Source organism: Lolium perenne, chromosome 5 (genome assembly GCF_019359855.2).
Source record: "Lolium perenne isolate Kyuss_39 chromosome 5, Kyuss_2.0, whole genome shotgun sequence".
NCBI lineage: Eukaryota > Viridiplantae > Streptophyta > Magnoliopsida > Poales > Poaceae > Lolium > Lolium perenne.
Genome location: NC_067248.2, coordinates 128,639,585 through 128,667,292, shown reverse-complemented (window position 1 = coordinate 128,667,292; position 27,708 = coordinate 128,639,585). Strand labels below are relative to the sequence as shown.

General features: G+C 39.9%; 1 protein-coding gene across 1 annotated transcript; it reads right to left on the bottom strand.

Moving 5' to 3' along the window:
* Positions 1-13,440: 13,440 nt before the first annotated feature.
* LOC127319725 (long chain acyl-CoA synthetase 6, peroxisomal) lies at positions 13,441-25,282 on the bottom strand. Its single transcript, XM_051349695.1, has 23 exons — positions 25,078-25,282; positions 23,860-23,920; positions 23,710-23,787; positions 23,023-23,094; positions 22,843-22,924; positions 22,321-22,426; positions 22,164-22,240; positions 21,580-21,624; positions 21,395-21,481; positions 19,911-20,000; positions 19,733-19,812; positions 19,542-19,635; positions 18,817-18,905; positions 18,602-18,690; positions 16,405-16,534; positions 16,193-16,311; positions 15,885-16,008; positions 15,719-15,805; positions 15,303-15,406; positions 15,140-15,225; positions 14,297-14,383; positions 14,120-14,206; positions 13,441-14,047 (listed from the first exon to the last, which is right to left on the bottom strand). The coding sequence occupies exons 1-23, from the start codon at positions 25,223-25,225 to the stop codon at positions 13,952-13,954; spliced, it is 2,118 nt and encodes a 705-aa protein (XP_051205655.1). The 5' UTR covers positions 25,226-25,282; the 3' UTR covers positions 13,441-13,951.
* Positions 25,283-27,708: the final 2,426 nt, after the last annotated feature.

Genomic DNA, 27,708 nt, shown 5'->3' with positions numbered 1-27,708 from the left:
GATACTTCTTATTATTTAAGAAGTATGTTCTTCAAAAGTTATTCTTCTGAAGTAATTAAAGAATCATCATCAACCCTGCTTATAAGGACCTATAAACCCTAGCCAGTTATCTCTAGCAAGATAAACCAACCTTGACAACAACCCTGTATAATGAATTGCTTAGGATACCTAGGCTCATCCTAACCTTACAAGCCCTAGGTGTGATGAATCCAACTTTGTTAGGATCCATCGAATATTTACTCTAGCAACTACCTGAAACCATAGTCAACCATAGAAACCCAACCTAATTATCATACTTATTCTTTATCAAAGAACATGTTCTTCAAAAGTTATTCTTTTGAAGTATATGATAATTAATCATTAACCATGCCATATAGTGCTAAAACCAACCATTATTCATTACATGTTAGTATTATACCAAATGTTATTGTTATGTGCTATTAGTATTATTGTTATTATATATTAAAGACTCGTTTATGATACCAAGCAACCAACCTGAATAAGAACCTTGTTTGTGAATCACTCTAAAAGTGCAACACACTCTAAACAAATCATTTCAACTCACTAATCCTAAATCATCGGGGTTAGGTCACGCTTAGAGCGATTGCATCTCATACTTATGCATTACTGCATCCTTGCCAATCTTTTAAACATTGTCCTTACCGGACGATGATGCTATTTCAGAATTTGGAGTTATTGCGCACCGAAGACCTTGCCTGCATAATCTTGCAGTCAAGAAAGGCAAGTTCATCACTTGCTCATGTCATTTGATTATTTCTATCAAATTACTTGCAAAGTACTATGGTTATCACTATTGCATAAAAACCAAAACCACTACTTTCATAACTATGAATATGACTATGTGGTGGGCAATGGAACCATGGATTGTGTTGATATGGTGGAGGTTCCATTGCACGGGTTTATATCCATCTAGGATTAAACAACAAATGTCGCCAGTGATTCTTGTGCCGTAATACCCGTGTTAACCATAAGATCCGGAGTGGGACGGAGTAGTCAAAAGTGTTTCCACCTCTCGTTCATCAACGGATGCGCTTTACCGTAGACACTTGTATCTGTCGGTGGCAAGCAGTAGGCTGGGGAAGCCTTAAGTCCCCACGGCATAGTCCGCAGACACTTGTCACTCGAAGAACAAGCGGTAGGCTGGGGAAGCCTTAAGTCCCCACGGTATTGCGGTCTATGATGGGTTGCAGCTACCGGCGTAGGAGTGTATGGTAGAGCCCAGCACTGTCGTCGTGGTCGGGGTCCACCTTGAAATCTACAGGAATAATGGGACCGACGTGGACCCAGGGTCAGCGCATGCAACAACGGGTGGGTGTTCGAGGTAGCGGAGGAACATGATTGGCTAGACCTTATACCGGGCCTCACACCATAGGAAGTGTGGACGAGAACATGACTCGGTTGGCACCAAGGTTAAGATCTCTTATGGGTAAAGCAACACACCTCTGCAGAGTGTAAAGAACCGTGACTGTCACTCCCGTTCCGGGATATGGAATCGCGAACGCGGCCGGAAAGGAGCTCCATGAAGTTCTAGTAAACCGGTGAAGGCTGACGGACATAGTTCTTCTGAATAAAAGCAACCCTTTGAAGAAACGATTATGAAAACCTGCATTGGTATTAGACTTTCTGGTCTAATGCCGTAGCTAGTGCATTAAACACCTCTTTCCTATAATGAACTTGTTGAGTACGCTCGTACTCATCCCACTCTTAAATCCCCTGCTTAGATATGGAGGCATCGAAGGAGGATCTACAGTGCAACTCGAAGACCGAGGAGTCAACAACTACTTCAAGATACAGGACCCTGTCAGAGGAATCAGATACCACATCCATCAAGAAGAAAACCTAGTTTAGCCATAGAAGGGAACTAGCTTTCTAAACCTAGCTCCTATTTAGCTAGAATCTATTCTTAGCCTCTGTAGCTAGTTAAATACTCTACAAATAGAGTTCGTGATAAGATTAGACTACGAGTCGTTCTTCCGGAGTTTATTTGCAGTTTTACCTCATTGTAAAGTAGGAGGCTGTGATGATCTTATGTAACAGAGTCGATGTTGTAATTCTATAGACATACCTTGGACCCGCATATGTTTCTGTTGTACCACTCTGAGCGATATAATACTAGTGGAACGGTGTTTCATTGGTGTTATATCAGACTTGCATACTACACCATGCAGTGGTATGCCGGGTCACCACAGTTGGTATCAGAGCAAATGCTTTGACCCTAGGATTAAAACCCTTTAAAGGAGACGTATAGGATTGGTAGTGTCTATAGGAAGTTGTCTTAGTTAAACCAAATATTCGTATAACTTGAGACGGATATTCACTTGAGAATAATCCTGACACACTTGAGTCAACCTTTCTACCTATCCTTCCTAAGTGAAGTTAGTTAGCTAATCCAAAACATGTAGCACATCAACAAGACTTTAAAACAATAGATGAGTAGATCACAGTTGGTATACAATACATGGTAGTCCAAAGAGAGGATACGACCATAAGGAAGATATCCTATTGGAAGATGTGTACCAACACATGTTATGATTAAATAAAATTATCCAGACCTGTAATAGGAGTAATATCAAGTGATGAAGATAATTAAGATATCCTAATAGAAGATGTAGACAAGTTAAGTAATGAGTAAGTAAATTATCCAAACTTGTAAAACAACTAATAGTTAGTGATAAAAACAAGTGATATGAGTTAGTATAGACCATGATGAGTCAATCATGGGAAATAAGGAAGAGTGATAGGAATAATATATGTCTACTTACATGGTAGAGTTGCAAATCATATAAGATTCATCTGAGAATCATTATGTGAAGGATTAGAACACCATAAATTATTAGGAGGAAAACAATAAGAAAACAGTTGTTCAATAATAGTGCAAGATTTGTGTTCCAAAACCATGGGAACTGTGTCAAGTACATCAGAACCCTAGTTATGTGGTAAGAACATATGGAAGTATATGAGCTATATTTCCATATTTATGTGTTTAGAGTAGCAATGTTAGAATCTAGATATACCATATGAAGTAGTCCTCAACATAATGGAAGCTAAGTTAGTACTTCCAAAGAAAATTAGGTTAATTTTAACTATCCTAGACCACTTTGTTTCAAGTTTATCTCATTGCAATTGTGCAATTCAGGTAAATGTCAAGACAAATAGTAGAATCCCATATATTCGTGTTAAGTATCACGATATAAACCTATCTTATGTGGTGTTACATACTACACATCTCAGCCTGATGTTTAGAGACGTCTTACTCAACTATCATATTCAGGCTTATGATGGTGTGTATTATAAGCACAAAGCTGAATCTTCTTGGATTTTATCGGATTTTCATTGTTTGACTAGATCCATACATGAAGTTCGACTTTGATATGCAAATGCATGTTGCAATATCAAGTTCTTACTTGATGCTATAGATCTAGAGGGTAATAGTATTCGTGTGAGGAAGTGACGAATTTTGAAGATTCTGAAGATAAGATGAAGGTTCATTAGAAGAAAGGAGTAAAGTTGTGGGAAGCAACCACAATATTCAGAAGGAAGTACCAATCAAAATTCATGCTTTACCTCCAAAGAGGAGTACTTTAGTACATAAGAAGCATGAAGGTGAGAAATCTGGTAATTATGGTGAAGCTCAAGCAGATCCATAGTTAATATAGAAGAGGGAATGCATGGGAAATCACTTAGGATACTATATTCATAGTGTCAGCTAGTGGTTTTTTTTTTTGCAAAATAAACCCTGAATGAAGGAAGATGATATATAAAACCATAGCAGATATAAGAACACCATAGTTGATATCAGAAGACCACAATTGGTATAGGATCAATACTGCGAGATAAAGTAGAAGATGTCTCGTCTAGTTGATAAGAACCTATAATAGAATCCATTTTTAGATAGCAAATAGCTACAATTGGTATTAAGTAGTCCATAATTGGATTATCTGTACCAAGAAGTTGTAAACGTATAAAATTTTGTTAGCCAAATAACAATGACCTACAATCATTTAGTCGAAGGATTCACATTGGATGTCCACAAACTGAGTGGATACACCACAAAATTCTTTGCAAGACCTTAGAAGAAGTACAAACCATAAGCTAGACATAGAACAATATTCTAACCATAAATCCAATAGTTGGAAGAAAAGGAGTTAAAGACCATAAGAAAACTTTAAGGGGTAGAGTAAAGATTGAGTTGGATGTAAAATGACTCAATACTTTAAGCTAGATAGAAGCAGAAGGTCTGAACTGAGAGGAAGTTCGATCTTATTTTCATAAGATTGTTGAACACTACTTTCAGAAGGATGTCAGACCAGTAGACAAGGTTTATACCTCGAGGAAGCAAGAAGTGGACTATAACTTGAGAAAGTGAGTAGTATTTACTCAGAAGTACGAAAGCTCAAGTCAAGCATAAAGAAGTTGGATGAAGAAAATACTATAGACCAAATACAACTCAAGGAGGCCAAAGACTGAAGTACATTGACCATACCAAAACTAAAGTCTAGTTGAAAGATTCCTTTCATGGAACCTAAATAACCTAAAATAGTTATAGGTATCAACTATAAACCATGATTGGATGGACTAAATGAGTCTAATACATTCTTAGGGAAATAAACCATCACGACCATTTCCATAGTAAGTACCTTACCAAGTACCATTATGGCAGTTTTGGTAGTAAGGGAAAACAAGGACCTATTTACCAATTAGGAGAATGTTATCAAACTAGTCATCAGTTAAGACTAGCAGCCTCAGAATAAGTCCCAATCATTGAACCTTCAATGGGAAAGGAAACAAGATTATGATATTGAAAGAAATCATGGAATTGAAGTAAAGAACCATGGTTCAGAGACAAACCCTAATGGATTCCAGGAAGAATCTGGACAAGAGATATATTCAATTATATCTAGTAAGATCACTACGGAGTTCGAGAAAAGTCGTAGTCTGCACAAGTCAGATCCACACTTCGGAAACGTGAGAGAGATCAAACTTCGAGGACGAAGTTTAGTTTAAGGGGTAGAGACTGTAATATCCCAGGTAATGGGGTTACAAAAATAGAGGAAACAGATGTGTGTATTGCATTCATGCATAGAAAATCTGGGGAATTTTCGCGCTTTAAAGTAAAACAGTCACAGTAACTGAAGTTTCACTTGACCTTGGTGGAATTGAAGTAGCTCATCAAGTCAAGCGCTATAAACCTCAATGTGACTTTGCTAAAACCTTGTTTTGGGTAGAGATGATTTGATCCAAGGGGTTAGATCAAATGGAATTAAAACCAACACAAGAACATATGAATCAAGGATCAACTACTTGATCTTATTAAAGATCACAACATGTGAAACCTCATGGTATTCATTCTACTTTAATCTTGGAAACAAGACAAAGAGATCCAACTAAGAAACATATATCCTTCTCTATTCCATATTAATATACATCAAACCTAGAGAGGTGAGAGTTCTATTAATTATTAGAGAAGCAATAACAAACCTTGAGCTAAACCTTGGATATACATCCAAGTATTCAAATCATCATCTTTAGAAAGAACCCTAGGATATTATTCAAGACAATCCCTAGAGAGAGAATCCATTTATGTTAAACATTGATATTGATGATCACATCATTCTCTATAGAACTTAATCTTAGGATGGAATTAAAGTCCTTCCCAAATGAGAGAGAGACCACTCATACCAATATTAGATTTACCTATTTAAGAATAAAGGACAACCTTGGAACTGAAGTATTAGGAGATTAACCATTTCATCTTGGAGTGGTGGGATAACCTAATATCACATGGAATAATACCATACCCCTGGATTGATAAGGTGAGGAAGAGGCTAACCCAATTAAGCTAGACAGATGAAACCTTAGCCTAGATACCTAAGGAGATATTAGGAGTACACCATAAACCCTAGAATAACCATTCTTAAATGAGAAAGCTCAACCTATGGTGTTATACTCAAGATAATTGAGACAACCATAACCATGCCCATTCAAGAAACTATAAAAGAAAGTATATATTTAATTGATCAAGACAACACTTGATCTTGAGAGTGAGAAACCCATTCAAGGAGAGATATCTTAGGAAGTCCAACCTTGATCACTATAAATTGTGTAATGATAATAAACCCTAAGAATTTGAAGTAAAGATATTAAGAACAAGATGATCATATATAATATATGATCATGCTTTGGAGATATGTGAGGATAAGTTAAACCCTACTAGTATAAGTAGATCCCATTTCCACATGAAATTATAGGGAGATCACTAGTAAGAAACTCTAGACTTATATCCCAACCTTAACTTGTGAACAACTTGGTGATCACAAGTAGAATTCTATCACTTATACATTCCACTTATTCTTCATCTAAGAAACATAAGAAAAACCTTAGAATAAAACTCCATACTTAAATGGTGAGAAATCATCCATTCATATGACCAAAGTTAGCTATAAAAAGAACCATAACCACTCTAGTTACTTCAATGATAAATTGAGGATAGTAATAAAAGTCAATTGGTATAAGATAAAATCAATTCTCAAGTCCTTAGTAATTAAAGGAGAACAGAAACTATTAAGCAAGTAACCATATCACCTTGGTTAGGGGAGATTAAACCCTAGCAAATGCAATATGATATCACCTCAACTCTACAAATTAGAAGTATATCTCAACCCTAGTTATGCATCACTATGGTGATCATAATATAAACCTAGGTCATAATTGAGATCCCAAACCATATGCCATTAGGTAAATAACATTATAACCCTAGTACTACCTTTGGGGAAATGGTTATAATAAAAACTACAAGACCTTAACAAGCAAGTGCTCACATAAAATTATATGCATAGAGTTAAATCCTCAGTTATGAGATCAAACCCAACTAATAACTTCTAGCACACTCATAGTAGAAATACCCAACTCTAATAATATCAAATAGATATAATTCACAAGAAAACCAAAATAAGAGTATCAATTCATGTCTATTTAACATTTTGAATAAAAAATCACAAGTGTGCAATAGAATCTCATATAAAATGCTTGTTCAAGTAGAACAACAACATAATAGTCAGTATATTAAATCTTGATAAAATTAACAATTGACAAACCTGCAAAAATAACTGAATTCAAATAGAAACCAAAAACAGAATTGTAAACCAGAAAATAAAAACAGAAATAGAAAACAAAACAGAAAATGGAGAGAGGAGTAGCTTACCTGCTAGCCCAGTCTGCAGCCCGCAGCAGCCCAGCTAGGAAGGCCCAGAAGCAGCCCAGGCCCAGTCCAGCAGCCGAAGCCAACACAGCCTGTACCCCTTCGTCTAAGATATTTTGGAGGAGGGACGAGGTCGTCGTCCACCTCTGTCCGGTCGACACCGCGGCGAGCCACGTTCCGCACCGCCGTTGTGGACCGTTTTGGACGGCGATGACTATCCCATCGACTCCATCTTATCCCTATGAGTCCGAAACTACCCTCGCGCGCCACGATTCGTGCCCAAACCAAGCTCGCCGACATCGCCATGTATCCCGGCCGTCTCCGATGATGTACCATCGTCACAGAGCACGCCGCGGGCTATAAAACCACCTGGAGGAGCGCCGTTGAATGCTTGATCTTCGACAACTCACCACCATCTCTCTCAGGCCCTCAATCTCTCTCATTCTTCTTCAAACACCGGGTTCACTGTCGGAGAATTCTCCGGCTAGCCGCCGATTCAAGCCACCCCGGAAACTAGGGTTAGGTCCAGCAGATGCACCTCGACTCGTAGAGCCTCTGGGCGGAAGCACGCATCCAGGGGAGCTTGGAGGAGTACAAATTTCGGCGTTCCCTTTCGCCTGGGTTCGCCGGGAAACTGGAGCTTGCCGTCGTCTCCGACCACAATCGAGGGCGCCGACCATCCCGGAAGCCTTCTGGTGAGCAGACGCATCGATTGAGCCCATAATCGCTTCCTGTGATGCATCTTAGCTTTATTTCGTCACTTGGCCGGAGCCCGCCACCGCAGATGGGAGTCGCCGGCGATGTTCCGGTGGTCGATTCGAGCGATACACCTCACCATCCAACTCAGCGTGTAGAGGGGGTCCGAATAGTACTAGCCGCGCGTCCTGGGCGCCGAAACAGCCGGCCGTGTCTTGTCCGCCGTCGTTTAGCCGTCGTTGAGGTCAAACGCCCGGTCAACATTGCCCAGTCACCGCTCGCGTGGCAGTCCACGTGGACCTCTGGCCCACAGGTCAGTGCCTCTGCGGGTAGTCTGGCCGGGTACAATTAGCATTTCCTTTGTTTTATTTCAAATACAATAATTACTGAAACTTTGATAAATTGTAGAAAATCCAATATAGCTCAGAAAAATAAATATAAGATATCAAAATTCTTATAAAGATAAATCCTATCCAATAAAAATATAAAATGAAATTTTAATTTTTAATAAAAATTTAATTATTTAATACTTGTTATTTAAGCCTTTTATTTTAATTCTAAATTCAATTAAAATTCAATAATTAGTAAAAAATTCCAAAATTAAATAAAAACCAGTAAATAAATAAAGAAAACATTAAACTAATTTTTTATTTATTATTTGTTAAATCATTATTAGAGAGATTTAAACCCTAATTAATAATTACCTTAATTATTAAATTCATTAAAAATAATAAAATGTCAAATCCAATATTATTTTTTATTTCAAACTCATTAATAACTTCAACTTGATAATGAAGTTATTAATCCAAGAATTATAGGGTAATTAGAAAACCCTAGTTCCATATGGTAGAAAAACAGGAATTCATCATTTCATGTGTAGTCCTAAAACCCTAATCCAATTAGAAAACCTAGGTCCAATAATTCATTTGAAACCTAATTTACTTCTAAAACCTAAACCCTAGATCCTCACATGTAATCATGGTGTTCTAATTTTCATACATAGAACCATAATAGCAATTACATACTTGCCATGCCACATAAAATTGTAGGAGCCCTATTATCAATAATTTGGTAGTCCATGTAGGCATACCTATCCAACCTAGATGATCATATAGGACCAACCCTAGTTCCTATACTTAGAGGCAACAACTTTAAATATCCATATTTATCATCACACCAATGTGATGAACCTTAGGAGCAATCATGAGCATTCCATAACCATATTTCACTAAACCCTATTAATGTTGGATACTTACCCATCATCCTATTTAGGAGCCAATATTTCCTTACTAAATAGAACCAATAGTAAAACCTAAACCACCTCAACCCTAATTGAGATACTTCTTATTATTTAAGAAGTATGTTCTTCAAAAGTTATTCTTCTGAAGTAATTAAAGAATCATCATCAACCCTGCTTATAAGGACCTATAAACCCTAGCCAGTTATCTCTAGCAAGATAAACCAACCTTGACAACAACCCTGTATAATGAATTGCTTAGGATACCTAGGCTCATCCTAACCTTACAAGCCCTAGGTGTGATGAATCCAACTTTGTTAGGATCCATCGAATATTTACTCTAGCAACTACCTGAAACCATAGTCAACCATAGAAACCCAACCTAATTATCATACTTATTCTTTATCAAAGAACATGTTCTTCAAAAGTTATTCTTTTGAAGTATATGATAATTAATCATTAACCATGCCATATAGTGCTAAAACCAACCATTATTCATTACATGTTAGTATTATACCAAATGTTATTGTTATGTGCTATTAGTATTATTGTTATGATATATTGCAGCACCTGTTTATGATACCAAGCAACCAACCTGAATAAGAACCTTGTTTGTGAATCACTCTAAAAGTGCAACACACTCTAAACAAATCATTTCAACTCACTAATCCTAAATCATCGGGGTTAGGTCACGCTTAGAGCGATTGCATCTCATACTTATGCATTACTGCATCCTTGCCAATCTTTTAAACATTGTCCTTACCGGACGATGATGCTATTTCAGAATTTGGAGTTATTGCGCACCGAAGACCTTGCCTGCATAATCTTGCAGTCAAGAAAGGCAAGTTCATCACTTGCTCATGTCATTTGATTATTTCTATCAAATTACTTGCAAAGTACTATGGTTATCACTATTGCATAAAAACCAAAACCACTACTTTCATAACTATGAATATGACTATGTGGTGGGCAATGGAACCATGGATTGTGTTGATATGGTGGAGGTTCCATTGCACGGGTTTATATCCATCTAGGATTAAACAACAAATGTCGCCAGTGATTCTTGTGCCGTAATACCCGTGTTAACCATAAGATCCGGAGTGGGACGGAGTAGTCAAAAGTGTTTCCACCTCTCGTTCATCAGCGGATGCGCTTTACCGTAGACACTTGTATCTGTCGGTGGCAAGCGGTAGGCTGGGGAAGCCTTAAGTCCCCACGGCATAGTCCGTAGACACTTGTCACTCGAAGAACAAGCGGTAGGCTGGGGAAGCCTTAAGTCCCCACGGTATTGCGGTCTATGATGGGTTGCAGCTACCGGCGTAGGAGTGTATGGTAGAGCCCAGCACTGTCGTCGTGGTCGGGGTCCACCTTGAAATCTACAGGAATAATGGGACCGACGTGGACCCAGGGTCGGCGCATGCAACAACGGGTGGGTGTTCGAGGTAGCGGAGGAACATGATTGGCTAGACCTTATACCGGGCCTCACACCATAGGAAGTGTGGACGAGAACATGACTCGGTTGGCACCAAGGTTAAGATCTCTTATGGGTAAAGCAACACACCTCTGCAGAGTGTAAAGAACCGTGACCTGTCACTCCCTGTTCCGGGATATGGAACTGCGAACGCGGCCGGAAAGGAGCTCCATGAAGTTCTAGTAAACCGGTGAAGGCTGACGGACATAGTTCTTCTGAATAAAAGCAACCCTTTGAAGAAACGATTATGAAAACCTGCATTGGTATTAGACTTTCTGGTCTAATGCCGTAGCTAGTGCATTAAACACCTCTTTCCTATAATGAACTTGTTGAGTACGCTCGTACTCATCCCACTCTTAAATCCCCTGCTTAGATATGGAGGCATCGAAGGAGGATCTACAGTGCAACTCGAAGACCGAGGAGTCAACAACTACTTCAAGATACAGGACCCTGTCAGAGGAATCAGATACCACATCCATCAAGAAGAAAACCTAGTTTAGCCATAGAAGGGAACTAGCTTTCTAAACCTAGCTCCTATTTAGCTAGAATCTATTCTTAGCCTCTGTAGCTAGTTAAATACTCTACAAATAGAGTTCGTGATAAGATTAGACTACGAGTCATTCTTCCGGAGTTTATTTGCAGTTTTACCTCATTGTAAAGTAGGAGGCTGTGATGATCTTATGTAACAGAGTCGATGTTGTAATTCTATAGACATACCTTGGACCCGCATATGTTTCTGTTGTACCACTCTGAGCGATATAATACTAGTGGAACGGTGTTTCATTGGTGTTATATCAAACTTGCATACTACACCATGCAGTGGTATGCCGGGTCACCACAGCATCCCTCTGCCCACTCGGCATTGTTCATGTCGGGCGGGCGCTGCTTTTGTTGCCTCGGCTTGTTTGGAGGTGCGTCCGTCAAACGGGGGGGCGATGAACTTCTTCGATGGCATCACGGTGCGGAGGCAAAGCTACGCGGCGTGAGAGGGAAATGGCAGACGTGGTGGCGGCGGGCGGTGAAAATGTGGGATGTTGGGAAAGAAGTGAAAATTTTCCTCTGTTTTGCCGATAGAGCTGACCCACTAGTTTTTCAGCTCCATCTGACGCCCCCGTTCGCCCCCCTATGGGTTGGGTGTGTGGCGTGCGGACTGGGGGTGCTAGATAGGAAACTAGGCCACATTGGATGGAACTATGTTATGTGGGGCGGTTGGGTGAGATTTTCTCGTCCGACGCCCCCATAGGCAGTTTGGGTGGCCTATGGGGGCTGGAGATGCTCTAACTATCTTCCATTTTTCTCAAGTACCAATCCTAAAATGTTTTTTGGTTAGTGGTTTTCTAAGAAATGGTAACATGTAGCATTAAGTTGTGTTTTATGGTTGCTCTATAATTTGCTAACCCAATCCGGTATCAAATCCTAACGTATTCAAAAGTAAAATTGTTTGGCCCGAGCGACCAATCACGCGCAACGATTGCTCGCCCCACACGTTAATGCTTCACATAGCCATGCTCCCTTGCACGACTCCTCCAGTGTTGCTTCTGCCTTCAACACTATTGTCCACTAACACCCCAACGTTGATCCACTGCCGCTCTTCTGCCGTCCTCTAGTTGATATCCTTGTCCTCCATGGAAGCCCCCAAGGCGCAAGCACAACGATGATCTTGTTGGAGCTTCAGATTGAAAACTGCTGGTCATGCCAGGACAAGAGATGTCGGGACCAAAGAGATGATGGAACAATGGGAATGGGCCCGAGGTCACCGGATCTAGCGCCAAAGGGGCTATAGCAAACCGGATTTGAGGTCGACGATGGCAAATCGGCAAGATCGGGGCCACCATACGTGCACTCAAAATGTTACAAACGTGTATGCCTTGTTTTGTGAACACACAAGCGAGACGCTGCAAGGGTTCTGCATGACTGCTATTTTCTCCATAGAGTTTTATGTTGAATATGTGTTATAATGTTATAAACTCGTGTTTGTTTTGCTGCCAACACACAAACTAGATGTTGCCACAATTTGTTGGTGTTGCTACAAATGTTGCTTCAATTTTACACATGCTAGCGCAAGGTGCTGCAAACATTGGCCTCCCATGTTGCATAAGTTTTTTTTACTCTCTCTTAGATTTTGCTAGGACCAAAGAAGATTTGTGTACCCACCTTTTTTTGTTGCATATGGGTGTTCAGAATGTCGCGAATATGTTTGCACGGTTTTTAGTACTTCCTATAAAAAATAGTGCGATAATGTTGCAATAGTGGAAAAGCGTTGCAGCCCTCCGCCCCCCCGCTCCCTAGTCCTCAGGCAGCCTCCGGCACTCGCCTCAGCCAAGGAGAGAGTGGTGCAGAGGGTAAGACTCCAGAGAGCACGCCAGAAGTTGGCCAGATTATGGCACGTTCTACGGCGAAAGGGCCTCCCACCAACCGTTAACTTGTGTATAGGGTGCTATAAAAAAGTTGAAAAAAAAACTATGAATCTGAGGATCTCGCACATAGATTCTGGATACCGTTTAAAAAGTTCACAGATCAGCCAAGTTTTATACTATGATATGAAGAGATGCTCCAACGCTAGAGTTGGCCTATTTGAATGGGATTCAGCTCGATATACCTTGCGATACATCATCCTCACCTGCAGTAACCTGCATCTAAGCCGCCTCGGACATCTCTTTCTTCCCCACAATATATCTTTTTCCATGTCCATGCACCGCCAAAAGCGCTCTGCCTTGGTCTGCTCCTTCCTACCTCTCTCACAAGGTCGTGACCAAAAACAAAACGACCAGGATAAAACACACAAATAAAAGCCTGAGTTAACATTAAAGCTACATATGCATAAGAAACAACTTTTTTAAAACTTGCATAAGGTATAACCTTTTACATGTATAGTCGAGCTTCCGGACCGTCCTAACAGAGTAACAATCGTATACAGTCCTAATGAACTGAGGTAGATATATTTGGCTAAACTTTTGCCGTAAATATACATATATAGTACATGACCATTGAACATGATTGTTACAGAGTGTTCTTGACAAAATTACAGGTATAAGGTGTCTTCGCCTTCTTTTTACCTCTGCAACATCAGGAAGACATGTACTGTATTCTATATAAAAGTAATGAACAAATGTTTATTTTGGGGCCTTCAGTTTATCCCTTTATAAGGATAACCACACCCAGCACCACTCCTGACTGTTGACTGGTGGAAGTTATTCCTGCTCATGGAGCGAACGGTTCAAGAGTTACTACCACAAGTGCTTGCTGTGCTGGTACAAAAAATCCACTTATTTTGTGTGTAGCAGTTCTTTCTTTGGTTGAAATTTAATTCTGGACGTCTAGTGAGTAATTACAGCTTCTGTCTAGCTGATTCGGCCTCACGCAGTTGCGCATACATATCTGCAAGTTCTTTTGCGAAGTAAGCCTTAGCTTGTGGTCTTTTGACCTGCAAAAGAATATATAGTTCAGACAGAGATTACCTTTCCTTTAATTATCTCCTGTAACAGAATTAGCCTACCTTGAACGTGGGGGTGAGGAGACCATTTTCCACTGTGAATGGTTCAGGAACAAGACTAACAGCTTTGGCAAATTCAAAACCTCTTAGCTGGTAGATTAATAGATTTATTAAGGAATGATATCCATAAGAGATTACTTACGGAGGAAATATGTAAAAGTTAGAAGTGAAGAGAGAAACCTGTGCCTCCTTTCCAATAGAATCCATATCAGCCAGGACAGCAGCTTTTGCTCTCGGATCAGCACAAAGCTGTCTTAAATCCTCGTTCTAGAGGTTAGACAAATTTTATATTAGGACATAACATGTCATGACTGGATTGTATGCAAGTAAATGCATTGGAGGATATATAAAATGACAACGCAAGTATGATCCAGGTGTGTTTCTCAGCACCGTTTTAAGCATGAAATAAACCATGAACGAAGATCAAGTCTTGTAGAATAGCGCAAAGTTAATCAAAAGAACGGCAAAATGGAAGTGGCGCATCTCATTTTCTATGTTTTCCTGAAAAAATACATAATGAGGCAGCAATGTGGCCACTCTAACTATGCAACCTAGTTTTCTACTCCATTATGGTATCCAGTTGCACAGTTGCACCAGCCAGCAAAAAAACTTAAGAAAAAAAACAGGTGTACATGCAGGGATACTATATGCACTTGCAGTTTTTGTGGAAATAATATGTCTATTAGCTGTCAGTAAAAAAAAAAGAGGTTGGTACACATATAGTCGCCATATTAGCCCACATTCACATGGAATAGACATGAATTTTGGAGGAACGAAAACCGAGTGGAGAGATATAGAGAGATGGTCCTATCGGACTTTTAAAAGGAAAAATAAAACGAGGTTTGAGCTCATATTGGTTTTCCTATGTAATTGGAGACAAACAATCTTGAATACTCAAAATCCATCAAAATTCCTATGGAAATCCTACAATCAAAGAGCCTAAGTTGAATTTGAGTAGAACCAATGAGTTTCCCTTGCTATTTGGTTTAATAAGCCCTGGGAAATGAAAGATAAATTATATACCTGGATTCCTTGTGATGCAGCCCAAGCCTTCAAAACGTCAGGTTCAACTGCTACAATGGCAACTAGAAAAGAGTTGAAACTATCACCTGCACCCAAATCAAGAATCAGAAAACACATGGCCATGATTGATAGCTACAGCTAAAATAAAATCATGAATACTTACCATAAACAAAACATTGGGCAATGAACTTGCACTTAGCATAAACATTCTCAATCTTCTCTGGAGCAATGTATTCTCCTTGAGCTAACTTGAAAATGTTCTTTTTTCTGGAAGCCAGAAAAATGAACAACAGTTAGTAGTTGAAGAAGAGAACTGGTCAAGACCAAATTAAGTCTAGCGGAACATATTAACTTAGATAATCTAGGGAAATGTGCAGAAAGTTAATGGGTGATTATCAAAATAAATAATATCGAACTGAGAGCTGTGAGATTCTCAAAATCTTCCATTCATTACAGTACTTAATATTCCCTACGTTCCATAATATAAGAGCACCAAATAATGAAAGCAAGAGGCACATAATTGCCAGCTAACTCCAAAAGGAAATTGCAATAGAATATCATCCAGTTTTGGGGTTTTACCTGTCAATAATTTTCAGACGCCCTCCAGGTAGCCACAAACCTATGTCTCCAGTGTGCAGCCAACCATCATCATCAATGACATCTCTTCTGCAGATTTCAAATGCATTTATTATAGGTCACTTAATAGATTTGAAAGTTCAATAGGAGCAAGAGGATAGCAAATTACGTTTGGACTTCGTCTTTATAGTAACCACAGAATATGGAAGGCCCTCTAACACAGATTTCTCCACGAGGATATGGTTGATCCTCAGAAGTGTAATTCATTTCTGGGACATCCACAAGTTTAACCTCTGAAAATCAAAACAATACTTGCGTTATGTAAGAATGAGAGGACAATGCCTAACATTACTGCCAATACTACGGTGGATTCTCTACGCACTAAAAATATAAAAATGTGACTTCATGAGACATTACTGCCAACCTAAACACAGATTTTAACAAGTGTATCCTTCAAAATCCAAACACAAAGCTTACCACAAGAGGGGTTTGGTGATCCAACGTGGCCAATTAACTTGTCACCAAAATCCATTGTAGTGATGACACAAGATGTCTCTGTCATTCCATATCCTTCAAGAACATCACCACCGAAGCATCTATAAGAAAGTTGAAACAATGTTTACTTGTTAACAACACAAAGTTCTCAATAATCATCATGCACCAAGGCAGAGCACAAGAAATCATCTTACATTCTTAGGAATTCCATTACATCTGCGGACAATGGAGATGCGCCTGAAGTCATAAGCCTCACTCGTCCACCAAGCCTAGCTTTTATTTTGTTAAATACCAACTTATCCCACATTGGTGATGGATTTCTTCCTAAAAAAATATAGTAGGTGAATCTCCTCATATATGCAAGGGATAAAAAAATGGATCAAATGACAGAACATAAATTAAAAATGTGATGTACTTAAAATAATGGTGAAATTTGCATCTTGTAATGGAATTTATGACTACTTGTTATTTGATAGGTAAAGAGGAATTGAGCTAACTCAACAAGTAAAGAGGAGAACTATTTATGTTTTCAACTTGGAATTTATGACTACTTGCTATTTGATAGGAAACCATGAAGACACTGCATAAGCTTCATATTTCCAGTGCGACACATATCAACCCTTTTATCTTATTAAGAGTGACCTGCCCGAAAAGTTCAATACCATTTGGACGTTCACTTGCACCTTTGATATTTCTATTTTCTACTCTCTAGGTTAAACACGTTTACCACATATCGTCATCTAACATTCAGTTTTCCAAAGAAAAACAGACTATCAGGGTATTTAGGGTACTTCTAGAAAGCAAAAGTCATTACTAAAATAAGTGAATGGAAAAAAACAAGAAAGCAAGCCCAGTATTCTGAGCTAGCTAAAGCTACTGCAAGACCGGCTTGTTTTTGCCTTACCAACAGTGACCATCTTCTGTTACTGTTTCTGTTTCTGAAGGAAAACAGAACCCTGGTCACACCTAAGTTACCTAGGCAGTAATTTGGACAGAGATGAAAAGAAAGTTGTAGCTTGTAATAGCAAATTTTTTTTTGTACAAGCCCCTTCCATAGGAATAATGTCAGATTTTATATATAAAAAAAAAGGACGTACCCAGTGCTGAGAGCTCCCGCACTGTGCGGGGTCTGGGGAAGGTGTTAGTGGCAAGCCTTACCCTCACGAAGTGCAATGTGAGGAGACCGCGACTCGAACCTGGGACCTCTCGGTCACAGGCGGTGAGGCTCTACCGCTGCACCAGGCCCGCCCTTCTACAGTCAGTTTAACTGAAGTCTAAAATTCAGTTTATGCTTGTTGTGCACTTGTACTGTGATAGTATGATGTGTTATGCTTATTTCTATATCTGCTACAGAAAGAAAATGGTCAAAAGTTATCTCACATTCCACCGCATATGTACTAGATGCAAGAAAATATCCATTTGCACCTTAATTAAGAAAAAACAGCTACCACCACAAAACCACAATGAGAAATGGATCCATTATGAATGATAGGTGATGGGCCAACATGTTAACAACTCAACATTATGTGATCTATTTCAGAAATAGAACCACAGCTTTGTAGAAGCTCAAGTTAAAGATACCTAACAAAATGAAAATGTCCAATCAATGTCTCTCAACTATTACATGGCCTCATGGCCTTAACTATCAAAACAGGACAAATTACTTCTCAAAGACCATTTCAACTCAGTTTTGGTCTACATGGTGCCATGCATCCTATAGTCACCACCACATCACCTTAAAAGATTGCACATAAAACAAAAACAGGGACAATACCAACGTTCCATGCATTTCTTCTTTTAATTTGTTTCTTTTTTGGTTTCACATTTTCTAGAATTATAATTCTTCGTTGTTGTCTTGTCACCACAATTTGTGTCAAAAACAACCTACCCATGGGAGAGCCACATCAGATCGAAACTGCTTAGTCTGGGGGGCTGGGGGTGTTACTTTGCCAATAGTTGAGGGGGCGCAAACTGAACCTTTCCTCAATAAAATCTGTTGCGACCTTTTGCAGATCCATTGTTTCACAAAAAAAATATGGGTTGTATTCTTTGTTGCACATGACTTTTGAACTTATCAGACGACAGCTTTATATAAATCGATCAACCTAAGAAGTAAATTGTATCATGGTCAACATAAATGGCTGTATACAGTAAATTATGTAGCAACTAATTGGTGCACCAATGACAACTCTCCTATAGAATAGACGATGTAGAACTGCCAATTTATGCATAGCCCATGAGGAATAGTGTAATTCCTGTTCACCTCCATGTATTGATTTAATGCTTCACTAGTGAACAATGATTATTATGTTCACTCTGTTGATTGGTTTCTAAACAAAACAAAAAAAAGAATGGGGCACCAGATTTAAGTGAACTTCATGTTGTGCTTACCATTAATAATTGCTTGCCTCTTGGCATTGTATGCTGTACGAAATAATCTTTCCTTCAACCCACCAGACTCCTTCACAGCATTTGTAATTCTATGAAGGAAGCAATGAGCCAGTTAAGCGTATCCAATATGAAGAAATGATAACCTCACGAGAGATATGGCTAGCAATACGCAAAATGAACATGAAAATGTCTAATTACTGGTATAGTTGTATTACGCAGAATAAATTCTGTTATATAGCCGGGGGACACTTGCGAATACGGTTGGTCTCAGAGCAGCCAAATCATCCATCAGCTTCAAATTATCCTGGAAACAACGGTAATATACTCATGAAAAGAAGATGACTGGGGAAATTGAAGTTAAATTAAAAGACGATTGTGCATGAAGTAAAGTACGACATGTATTTGGTCATTTGATAAATGGTGAACAAAGGACTTTGGTTCCTACAAATCTACATAAAAAAAGGATCTGTGCAGAAGGGAATTCAACAATGGGGTAGCAGCACAGTGGTGGGCAAATGGTTACGATGAGCAAGATAGAGGTGTACTGAACAATGTACCATGAGTCAACAAAATGGGTCCATCCTACTATCCTACTACCATGACAAATACTATAATTGGATGGTTTAAATACTATCTTGGACTCTTGGTGATGAATGATCTTGCATACGATGCACCTTTGTCCTTCAACTAAACTTTGAATGGCCAATAGCTTTCATAAGAAGTTATCCAGACGAGAAGCAACTCAGGTGTGAACTACTGCATAAGATGTGTAACATATACAAGAGCACATATTATCACTTCATCAGTTACTTTTCTGGATACTGTACATCGCCGTAGTTCGGTTAAAAGATATGTTCTGTAGATACATAGTTACTCCAACAATAAATGCAAAGTACTGTAAACTCTCATCCTAAATAATTTTTTATTACTATCTGCATACCCCTTGGTAAAATCCAATGGCAACACCATAGTGAAGCAGTGCAATTTGATTGGCCCTCTCATAGATGTGAGCTAAAGGTAGATATGAGATATACCTGAGGAGATATATCAACGTTACTATCATAAAAAATCAAAATAAAGAGTTTATGTACATTGAATAGGCTATATAAAAAAGGCATGTCAAGTCCTCACACATCGGAGGGGTAAAACTTAATACCCAGGCTCGATCCTGCTACATTTGCGATTAAGTTCTGATGAGAAAGAACAGCTCCCTGTGAAAAGATTGGCAACCAACATCACATGTTTGAAACTAGAAGTAGAAGAGTTATGTGGTGAAGCAAAAGAATGATAAGAACATCGAATGATATACCTTCGGTGTGCCAGTAGTGCCACTAGTGTAGCAGATGGTGGCGACATCTTCAGGTCTTGGAGGACGGTAAGTTTGAGAACTCATCTTTCCCTGAGTTAATATAACAAAAGGACTTCAGAAAAAAGAGGAGCACAATAAATAGGAATGAACAGAAAACTAGATGTGCTAGTACCAATTATTCTACGGAGTAGATTAAAACAAAGTTCTAAAGGCAATGCATGAAAACAGTTGGATACCCACATGCATGAAGTCAATACACACAAAAATAAAGGCAATATATCCAGAATGCATATGACTATCAGAAGCACTGAGCCCACATATGATTAACAAAAGAGTGCTCATGGCATTCCATTCTTGAGCTTGTCCATTCCATTCTTGATGAAGCCAAGTTGTGGTTGCTTGCAGGTGCCAAAGCTCTTAGTCGTCTGCCCCTCCAGTCTCCACGCTCGCCCCCTTGACTTAAAGAGGCTCGGCTAGTGTGGGCTGGCCCTGTACAGTTTTTTTACACTTCTTCTTTTTGTTTGGCTGAGGCTTTGTACTCTAACGACATCGAGAAAAAAAAAGATCAATCTATGTGGCAGTTCTACCATTTATTGTTATATGTTGCAGACGTTAGTACATTGTTCCAAAGCACTGGTCATGGATGTACGACATGGAAACCTGCTGACCAAGGACATGTAGCAGCAAGAAAGTAGGAGAGATGAGGGGGGTCTTTTATTTAGGCAAACCAGGATTAAAGGAATCTAATAAGTTAGAAGTCCATATTGTTTCCGGAAAGGTCAAGGGATGACATGGATCTATGTTTAGGAAAGCAAGAAGACTCATATATTCTGTCCCAAATATGCTCTCATCTGAACCTGTCTACCAAATCACTTGCAGCCATGCTTTCTAACTATCTTTAGCACAGTTATTATCCCACTGTGATACAAGGTCACAACACTATATGTCTCCAATCTCTTAAGTGTATTGCACAAAAATGGGAATAATACATGTTGTATTTGTATACACGTACAGTCATACACACATGACACATCACACAAACACAGTTTAGTCCCAAGTCCCAACTGGATACAGGAATTTTGCATGCTAGATAAGACCAATTTTCATACAAAAAAGAAGGAATTACTTCAACATATACCATTCACATGCCAAGCTAAGCATGTCACAACACATGTTCTAACATAAGCAGTAGCTAGTTGTCACATCAACGTGTTGTGTATGCGATAAATCTTGGAAATGGTCTTAGGAGCTAATCAATGCACCATACATGATAGAGTGCAGCCCACCAGTTCATATCTCAGAAACTGTCAGGTAAATTTTGCACTATATGCCCTCAGAAGTTAGAAGTAGGTGGACAATGAAACTTGAAAATGAAAACTATGCCACACGCAGCCTATGAGAAATGACTTGTATACATAACATCTTATGTATCATTAACAGTTCACCATAAAGATGATACGGTGTACATTGTTTATGACGCTCACCTCGCTCTGTAGCCTGGAGTAAGTTATAATTTTCACTCCAGTAGTTTCAGTTGAAGGTGGCGTATTCACATCATCTCCACCAACTACCTATAAAATACAAGTTGGTAAAAATACAGAAGAGAAGATCTCACAAAATCATCACGGGCACATTTCATAAATTAGTTGCAAATGGAGTCAAAACTTACCACTATAAGGCGAACACATGGCATTTGAGTTACGAAGCTTAGCAGCTGCAATCAAGAGAAATATAACTAAAATGATTGGTTGGAAATTAAATATATTTCTTTCTCAGTGCACTATGATGCAATGCAAAGTTGAATGCTGACATATGCCTATAAACTGACATAGTATTCCAAACAAGAAAATTTTGGAACAGAATCCAAGTAAACAGTAAAGTCTATTTCGAGATATGGGCCCAATATCCACCACATTATTCATCTGAATATGTAAGTCAGTCTACAACATAAAGTACCAAGTAAACAGTAAAGTCTATTTCAAGATACGGGCCCAATATGCACCATATATATACGTGAGTCAGTCCACAACATAAGTAGCTGCCATTACATCGTAAAGCCCTCGTAAATTAAGGCCTTAGCAGGATGAGATTAACAGCTAGAAGTATACATCAATTTCTGGAAATAAGTAGCCAGTTGCCAGCCTTGCTAGTTAGGAATGTACGACTGGTATGATCAACAGCATGAAGACTGCAAATTTATAGATTTTAGAAACAACTCATCACTGAAGGTTGTGATAAGGGATTAAAGCTCACAGTGCTTAGTGTCTGAGGAACACAGAAAATAGCTTCTACTGTTGCATGGTTCACAATGAACTGAACTGCATCTGGACCTGCAGAAAGTACATTGCATAAACAATGTTACTAGATGATTGAAAAATAGAGCATGGATCATGTGCTGATAGTAACATACCTAGAGTATCATACAGTGGCACAGATACATATGAATATGCAGCACAAGCATGATCAACTATGATCCACTCAGGTCTGTTTATAAAATACAGACCAATGCGTGCACCCTGATTCAGATAAAAATATATTTGAAGTAAGTACAAATAAATATCCTAGGATACTAGAGGTACTATATCAAGATAGCAATATCTGACAAGGTATCTGACTATCTGCTAGTTACTACTCCCTCTTCCGAATATAAGACGTATAATTTAGTCAAAAGTCAAAGGTATCAAGTTTGACCAACAATAGAGAAGAAAATATCAACATCTGAATATCGAATAAATACACTATGGAAATATATTTCATGTCGGATCTATTGATATTGATTTGGTACTGTAAATGTTTATATATTATTTCTATAAACTAGGTCAAACTTAGAAAAAGTTGACTTCTCACTAAATTCATACGCCTTCTATTTCGGAACGGATGGAGTAGTTAAAAACAAAAGAATAGGTGCTCTTTGAGATTATGGATGACTCACTTCTGGTATTCCATGATAGATAAGACCAGAACCTATTGCAGTCCTGCTCGTACTAGCTTCTCCATATGTCATCCATTTGTAGCTGCATTGTTATATGTCATTTAGGAGAATCAAACAAGTCAAGAATAAAAAGGGCAACAGAGGAAATGATAAGGAACACGTCAAATAATCAATCCTTACTCTCCAACTGTTCCATCAGTGGACACTCTTGTACCCAGATATCTACAATCCGTGAAAGTCTCAACTGCATACCTGCATAATTTGGGATAGCATATAAAGTGGTGAGGGAAATGTGGGTTACAGTAATGATGTTTGAGTAACTGTTTTCTCCTCAAGCATATTGTGTACAAAAGACATAAATTTACCAGCATTCATAATATCAGCAGATCAAACTTCTGCATTCAAGCATTTCAGCTCTTAATATACAATTAGATACTATTCATGACCCAATGTACCCTCAGATGAAAGATTAATAACTCACTCTGAAAATTTTAACCCATGTTTAACAAAGATGCACTTTCCAGCACCAAGGCTTTCTCTAAAACAATAATTAAAACAGTTTTATTTGCAGAAGTTATTCTGTCTTTAGCTAGGCTTTGCTGCAGCTTAAAGGGAAAAAAACTAATGAGAGCTTTCTAAGGAAACAAAGAATGATATTATTTGGCTTTACTCTTTACATTCTCTAGAAAATTGTATCTTTCTAACATACTTCAATATAAATAATTCCAAAATAATCTGAAAGGCTATTGCAGCATGATATTGACCACGTTTATTTACTCATAACTCAAAACGAGAGTTTGCGAACATCAGCAGTAACTTAAATATTTCATCAAGTTCACATGTTCAAGAGATTGTGAGCATTCTTACACAAAATTTTCATGCAGCGTTCCAATGTCTGGAGTAGCAGGAAACCTATTAACTAGACGCAGAGGTGACCGAGAAGATCTGCAAGATCGGAACAGCAACTGTGAGCAACAGTATAACAGAAATGCAGCTTATAACATATAAATAACCTACCGGTACACGTTCCACTTTCCAGTTTGCAACTTCTCAGGAAGAACAACCCCGTACCCCTGCGCTGAAGAAAGTATGCACGTTGAATTTAGGATAATAGTTTTATTTTTGATAAGCTATTTCTCAAACTAAAAAGTTCTGCACTAGGTGTCTCCAGGGAAAATGCTAAGTGGACTCAGGCATGTACAGGTGATATCGTGAATCCATAGACTGAGCGCTGAAGAAACATCAGTGATGGTTTGTTTCCAGCTAACTATTTCTCGGGAAAAGAAAAACATGTGCATTGCTGCCCACAAGTACATGTCATTTAAACTAAAAATATATATACACAGCTGCAAATGAGAACCCATATGCTTAGCAACTGGCCATCAAATATGACAAACGCTGTTAGGATCTTAGGGTCAAAATGGGTACAGAAATTTAGTAACAAAAGACTGCGTGTCCATATTTCAGAAGAAGCATATGGATACGAATTTAGACCGATTAGGCTGAAATGAAACGTGGAACTGTCTCAGGAACTACATTGTGTCAGTAGAACTTGTGAAACAAAAAAAAAAAGTCCAAGTCGAGTGGGGGTCCTTGGAAACCTCGACGAAGGCATCAATCACATCACAATACAGAAAAGGGGGCATATAGGCTGTTCCCAGTAATCACCGACAGGCCAAAAAGTAGAAAGGAAATTTAACCAATTTATTTATTCGGTTGCTTTTTGGAGCTGGCGTGAACCCAGCTTAAGCCACAGACCGGTGCTACATGCTTCCTCACTTGAGCATTACAGGAAAAAGTATCCCGATTAGATATTCAAGATTCAGACTACTGCATATGGTCGGACTGTCGGGGTATTCCGTCCCAACCCTTGGTGCCGACACACTGAAAAAGTCAAACTAGGGACTGTAGAAAAGCAAAATCCCCAATCCGGTGCGGAAACAAACACTCTCTTCCACTATATCGCTTTTCCAGTAAAGTGGAATCCGTATAAATAAACAAACAAAGGAAAAGCGAGCGAAGGCCTGCCCCAGATTCGCTAGCCAATCACAGACTGATTCCGGCCACGCCCATCGTTATCCCCGTTAAAGCGTTACTAGTACTGTAGTATTGACGAATCGAACGCGAAATCCGAATCGTGGAGCATCACTCGGAAGGTTCAGCCGGGATATCCAGGTCAAAAAGCAGCGGGGGGAGGGGAGAGGAGAGGAGAGGAGAGGAGAGGAGAGACGTTACCGTGGGCGTACTCGCCGGCGGTGGGATTGGCGTCGAGGCCGCCGGTGGCGTCCGCGTGCGGCTGGAAGTGGCCGGAGACGACGCGGAGGCGGCGCCGCGCGGCGTCCATTGGTGCCGGGGATCGCTCCTCCTCCTGTTGCCGTGACATGGCTGGCTTCCGTTGGATGGGACGCTGCTGCAGTGCTCTGCTCTGCTGCGCTACGCTACGCCAGTCTCCGTCGATAGCGTTGGGTGCTGGCAAGGTGGGGGCGGCGACAAACGGGGAAAAAGTTTATTGGACTTTAATAATCGCGTGGCCTGACGCGAAGCGAGCGGGCCGAGATCGTGGTGGTCGATTTGGAGTGAGTGATGGGACGGACGCATAGATATCTCCGGCGCGATTTGGAGCGGCGCGGATAGGGTTGTTCGGTTGCGTGCGCGCGTCGGCGTCGGCGTCGGCCGGCGGCGTGGCATGGCACGGCACGGCACGGCGCCCGAGTCTGGCCGTGCCCGCCCAACAGAATGGTTGGGACTTTGGAGTGGAAGCATCCGCCGGTTCGGGTGTAGAGTCCTGCAGCGGTGGTGTGAGTGTCGACGTCGAGCTTCGTTGGGTACCTTTTGGAAGATTCGACGTGTGGAACTGTGAATACAAGTTGCCACGAGGAGTCCACCACCATCTTTTACTTTTTCAAGGTGTCCGAGTGAGCAGTTTTACATTCGTATCATTTTTTCTTCTTTCCTGTACAGTTTATACTTTATAGGTTTTTCCTAAGTATGTGATGGTTCGAAGGAGTACCTGTTAGGAATTTATAGAGCTTCAAAGGCTGAAGTGTCATGAATCTCATCTTTGTTGCTCATACGGCAATTGTGGTTGTTGTCCTGGTGCCCAAACCAACACCGTTCATGCCTGTCTACAAACATTTCTTATTAGTACCTCTGACTATGAAGGATTGTGTAAGTTTGTCTAAATTTACTTTACTGTATAATAAATAATCAGCTCTTCGACATCCTTTTATGGATAGAACGTATCCGTGAAACAACCATATATATTTGTTGGTACCGCTTGTGTAGGTGACACAAACTTACCTGACATAGGCAAGGTTCCAAAAAAAAACGGTAAACGAGCGATTAGGCCTCGCTCAGAGGAATTGCCGCTTAAGCGTTCCGTACAGAATCATGCGGACGTTCTACGGACTCTCAGAGAGGAAACAATGAAAACAGTCTAGGCATCTATAAGCAAGAAATAGTAAAATCCCCCCACTCTTATTTCTGGCTCAACAAGAGGCCCATCAAGAAAACCTAGTGTCATGTAGGCACTTCTACCAATCCATCTATTATCTTCCCAGGTCATAGCCAGCAACATGTAGGTAGCCTCTCTCACTTGCCCTCACATATCCTCTCTGGTCCCCTAGTAACATAGTACATTGACCTTGATCTATATGGAGAGGGGACGAGTGGAATGAGCCAGCTGCTAGAGGAATTCGCTATCCTTCATCTTTCGATTAGCGAGATGATCTTGAAAACTACATGCATTAAATTTCCCTTTCTTAAGACTACCATCCCGGCTGAACATACTTTTAAAATGTTCCATCATTGGGTATAAGTAGAATCTTCATGGCCCACCTCGATTTGGGTAGAGAGAGGAGACGAGGCAAACGAGTTTCTACATAGAGGAAGAGGACAAGGTCACGACCGCCTGGAGGGAAGAGGTGGGTGGCGGCACGGGAGGGGCTTCACAAGCAGCGGGAGATAGGTGAGTGGTGGCAGTGGAGAGATGCAATGGATGGCACCACCTCTCTGATTCAGATCGCGTCTAGAAAGGACGGGTTGGTGTGCACCTGCTTTTGTCTGCTCATTGCTTAATGGGATGTTTAGGCCCAAAGCTAAGCGTTTGGTCACAAATGCGCTTAGTTTTTGTGCCTTAGCATACGTTTCACATACCTTTTTATTCGTTGGACGGAGGGCATACCATTTGTGTCGGTTAGTTGAAGCCACCATAGCATTACTCGGGCGAGAATCAACAAGGGCATACCCCCTTAAGGCTGAGTGAAAATTATTAAAATAATTTAGTATCCTTACGAGTAGAATGTGAATTTTCTTGAATATTCAAATGAAATGCTCCCACTTCAAAACCTTGCCCCCAAGCAGAATTATGCCCTATGTCCGCCCCGTGATTGCCTGAAACAACCATATAATGGCCGGTACTTCGAGTAAACCGGGCTAGCCTTCTCAAGAAACTGTGTGCTAGTTTTAATAATTGTAAGGTTATGTTTGTTAATCGTGTGTAAAACTTTGCTGCACACTTTTTAGCTCGATTGTCTGAGCTAATTTGTAAGTCTGTGTGGCGTGGTGTGCCTCCGGAGTGTATTCGGGAGACAATTTGTACCGACTCTATGTTTCGATGATTAATAAAGCCCACGCGTTCTCTCAAAAAAAATTTACTGAGCTAATATGGTCACAGAGATTCCACAACAAATTCATTTTTCAAAACAATGAGCATGAAATTTGAAAGACGGCCAAAAATGCGAGGAAGATTGCAAACCAACCACCTCGAGATTCCGTAGCGCCCACCCGCATATCCCCTCCTCCCTTCCGTGCCCGTCCCAAATCGAACCATATCCCAAGCACGCCACCGCAACTTACAAGCGGGCC

What these genes read in the sequence shown, in the direction of transcription:
- LOC127319725 (XM_051349695.1), bottom strand. Translation starts at nt 25,225, where the DNA reads ATGTCACGGCAACAGGAGGAGGAGCGATCCCCGGCACCAATGGACGCC. An exon ending in TCTATCATGGAATACCAGAA is followed by an intron (nt 22,427 to 22,842) that starts GTGAGTCATCCA and finishes TATCTGAATCAG; the next exon opens with GGTGCACGCATTGGTCTGTA. An exon ending in TATAAAGACGAAGTCCAAAC is followed by an intron (nt 15,806 to 15,884) that starts GTAATTTGCTAT and finishes TGAAATCTGCAG; the next exon opens with AAGAGATGTCATTGATGATG.